The 1,913-nt window shown below is 35.8% G+C and overlaps 1 protein-coding gene across 1 annotated transcript; it reads left to right on the top strand.

Moving 5' to 3' along the window:
• Positions 1 to 41: 41 nt before the first annotated feature.
• On the top strand, positions 42 to 1,659 carry LOC111379913 (probable serine/threonine protein kinase IRE; the record flags this gene model as incomplete). Its single annotated transcript, XM_023003355.1, has 4 exons — positions 42 to 177; positions 277 to 369; positions 1,255 to 1,453; positions 1,574 to 1,659. Coding segments are annotated over exons 1-4 (471 nt in total), but the record flags the coding sequence as incomplete, so codon positions are not given.
• Between the last annotated feature and the right edge of the window lie 254 nt (positions 1,660 to 1,913).

Below are 1,913 nucleotides of genomic sequence, written 5' to 3'. Positions count from 1 at the left end.
ACTTCGTTTACTAATTTATTGTATGGTTGTGTACAGGTCCGGTTTTTCTATTCTTTCACGTGTAGGGAAAATCTTTATTTGGTAATGGAGTACTTAAATGGAGGAGATCTTTTCTCTTTGCTGAGGAACTTAGGCTGCTTGGAGGAAGATGTGGCACGTATATATATTGCAGAAGTTGTAAGGACTGTTAATAATCTTGCATTAAATTACAGACGCCGATTGCTATTTTCAGTTCTTCTCCTCAATTATGGATATATATTTATCTGTTTCTTTCAGGTTCTTGCTTTAGAGTATTTGCACTCATTAAATGTCATTCATAGGGATTTGAAGCCAGACAACCTGCTGATAGGTCCAGATGGTCACATCAAGGTCAATATATAAAAGTTTTACTTATATTCCCTCCTCATGTTATCTGAGACATTTCGATTTTTAGACGACTTCGAAAAACGTCACCATTCCTAGAATAAAAAATGATTTATATTTTCATTCCTACATTGCTCATGAAAAGTTAGTAATTGAAATTTGAGGGAAGAATGTGTCTTGATGTTCAAACTCACATCAAAACATGTGGAAAAAAGTGGAGGGCACAAATGAAGTTTTAAATTGTAAGCGTGAAAGTAATATTTCATAAACTTGGTGCCAAAAGGTGATTGACAAGTAACATGAAACAGAGGGACTACTTCATAATTGTGACATTTTTATTATCAACATTTTGTTAGATATCTATTCTTTTACAACTTATCTTCAATTTCAGTCTCATTGTCGCATTGAGTATAGGTGTCCTCTAGTATCGATTCTCCACAAAATTGACATCCACAATTTTTTTTGTATGTTGGGGGAAGGGGTGATAGCATTCATACCCTTTTAATGTCGAGGAGGAGACTAAGAATTCACATTTAATGGCCCTAGGATCAAGTTTTCCCCTCAAATTTGATGGACATATATGTATGAGACAATCAAACACTTTAGAACATTTAGTAACCTATACTCGCTGTCACCTATTTAATGAGATTGGATGCCTTCTTCATGACTTTCAGTCACCTGAAGACAAGATTCAAACACTGGTACTTACTTGAGTTGAACCCTCAAGATTGCTTGCCCTGCCAGCACAAGTTTAGCAGATCTGTCATATTAAGGACCTTGTTGAAGACTAGATCTTTTTGACTTTTTGCTTTTCGATTCTCTAATTGTCCTACTATGGCAATCTAACAATGTATTTTTCAGTTTTTACAAATCAAATCCATACTGTTGCAGTTGACAGATTTTGGGCTCTCCAAAGTTGGTCTTATAAACAGTACAGATGACTTATCTGGTCTGCCTGCTTTTCTTGGGGACGATAAACCAAAAGCTTCTGCTGCGCAATCATCGGTCAAAAGAGAACAGCGGCAAAAACATGCTGTTGTTGGAACCCCCGACTATTTGGCACCAGAGATACTCTTGGGCACAGGACATGGTCTGAATCTATATCATGATAAATTTTATATTTCAATATGAGTAATCAGGTGATGTTTAATGCTTTTTCTGTTAATAATTCTGAGGTTGTCTTTATCTCTCTGTGATTTTCTTCTTTTAGGCGCAACAGCTGATTGGTGGTCTGTGGGTGTCATTCTTTTTGAGCTCCTTGTAGGAATTCCACCTTTTAATGCTGAACATCCACATGTAAGCCATCTTTATGCAATAACCTGTGGGTCAAGTGATAAGGAATTTTAACTTATGAGTATTTGCCTTTCCTACGCCTCTTTAGCTCTCAAGGTTTTGCATCTATTACTATGCAATCTTGTTGGCCAATGGGATGCTAATTTATTTTTTATTTTTATTAATTTTTTTGGCACATTTTCTGAACAGCTGATTGCAACGCAATATGATTGTTTTATTTTGTTGCAAATATTTGACTTCTGAGGGTAATTGATGAG

This window comes from Olea europaea, unplaced genomic scaffold, assembly GCF_002742605.1.
Source record: "Olea europaea var. sylvestris unplaced genomic scaffold, O_europaea_v1 scaffold20609, whole genome shotgun sequence".
NCBI classification, from domain to species: domain Eukaryota; kingdom Viridiplantae; phylum Streptophyta; class Magnoliopsida; order Lamiales; family Oleaceae; genus Olea; species Olea europaea.
The sequence above is the reverse complement of the archived record's forward strand: the minus strand, read 5'-3'. Positions and strand labels throughout refer to the sequence as shown.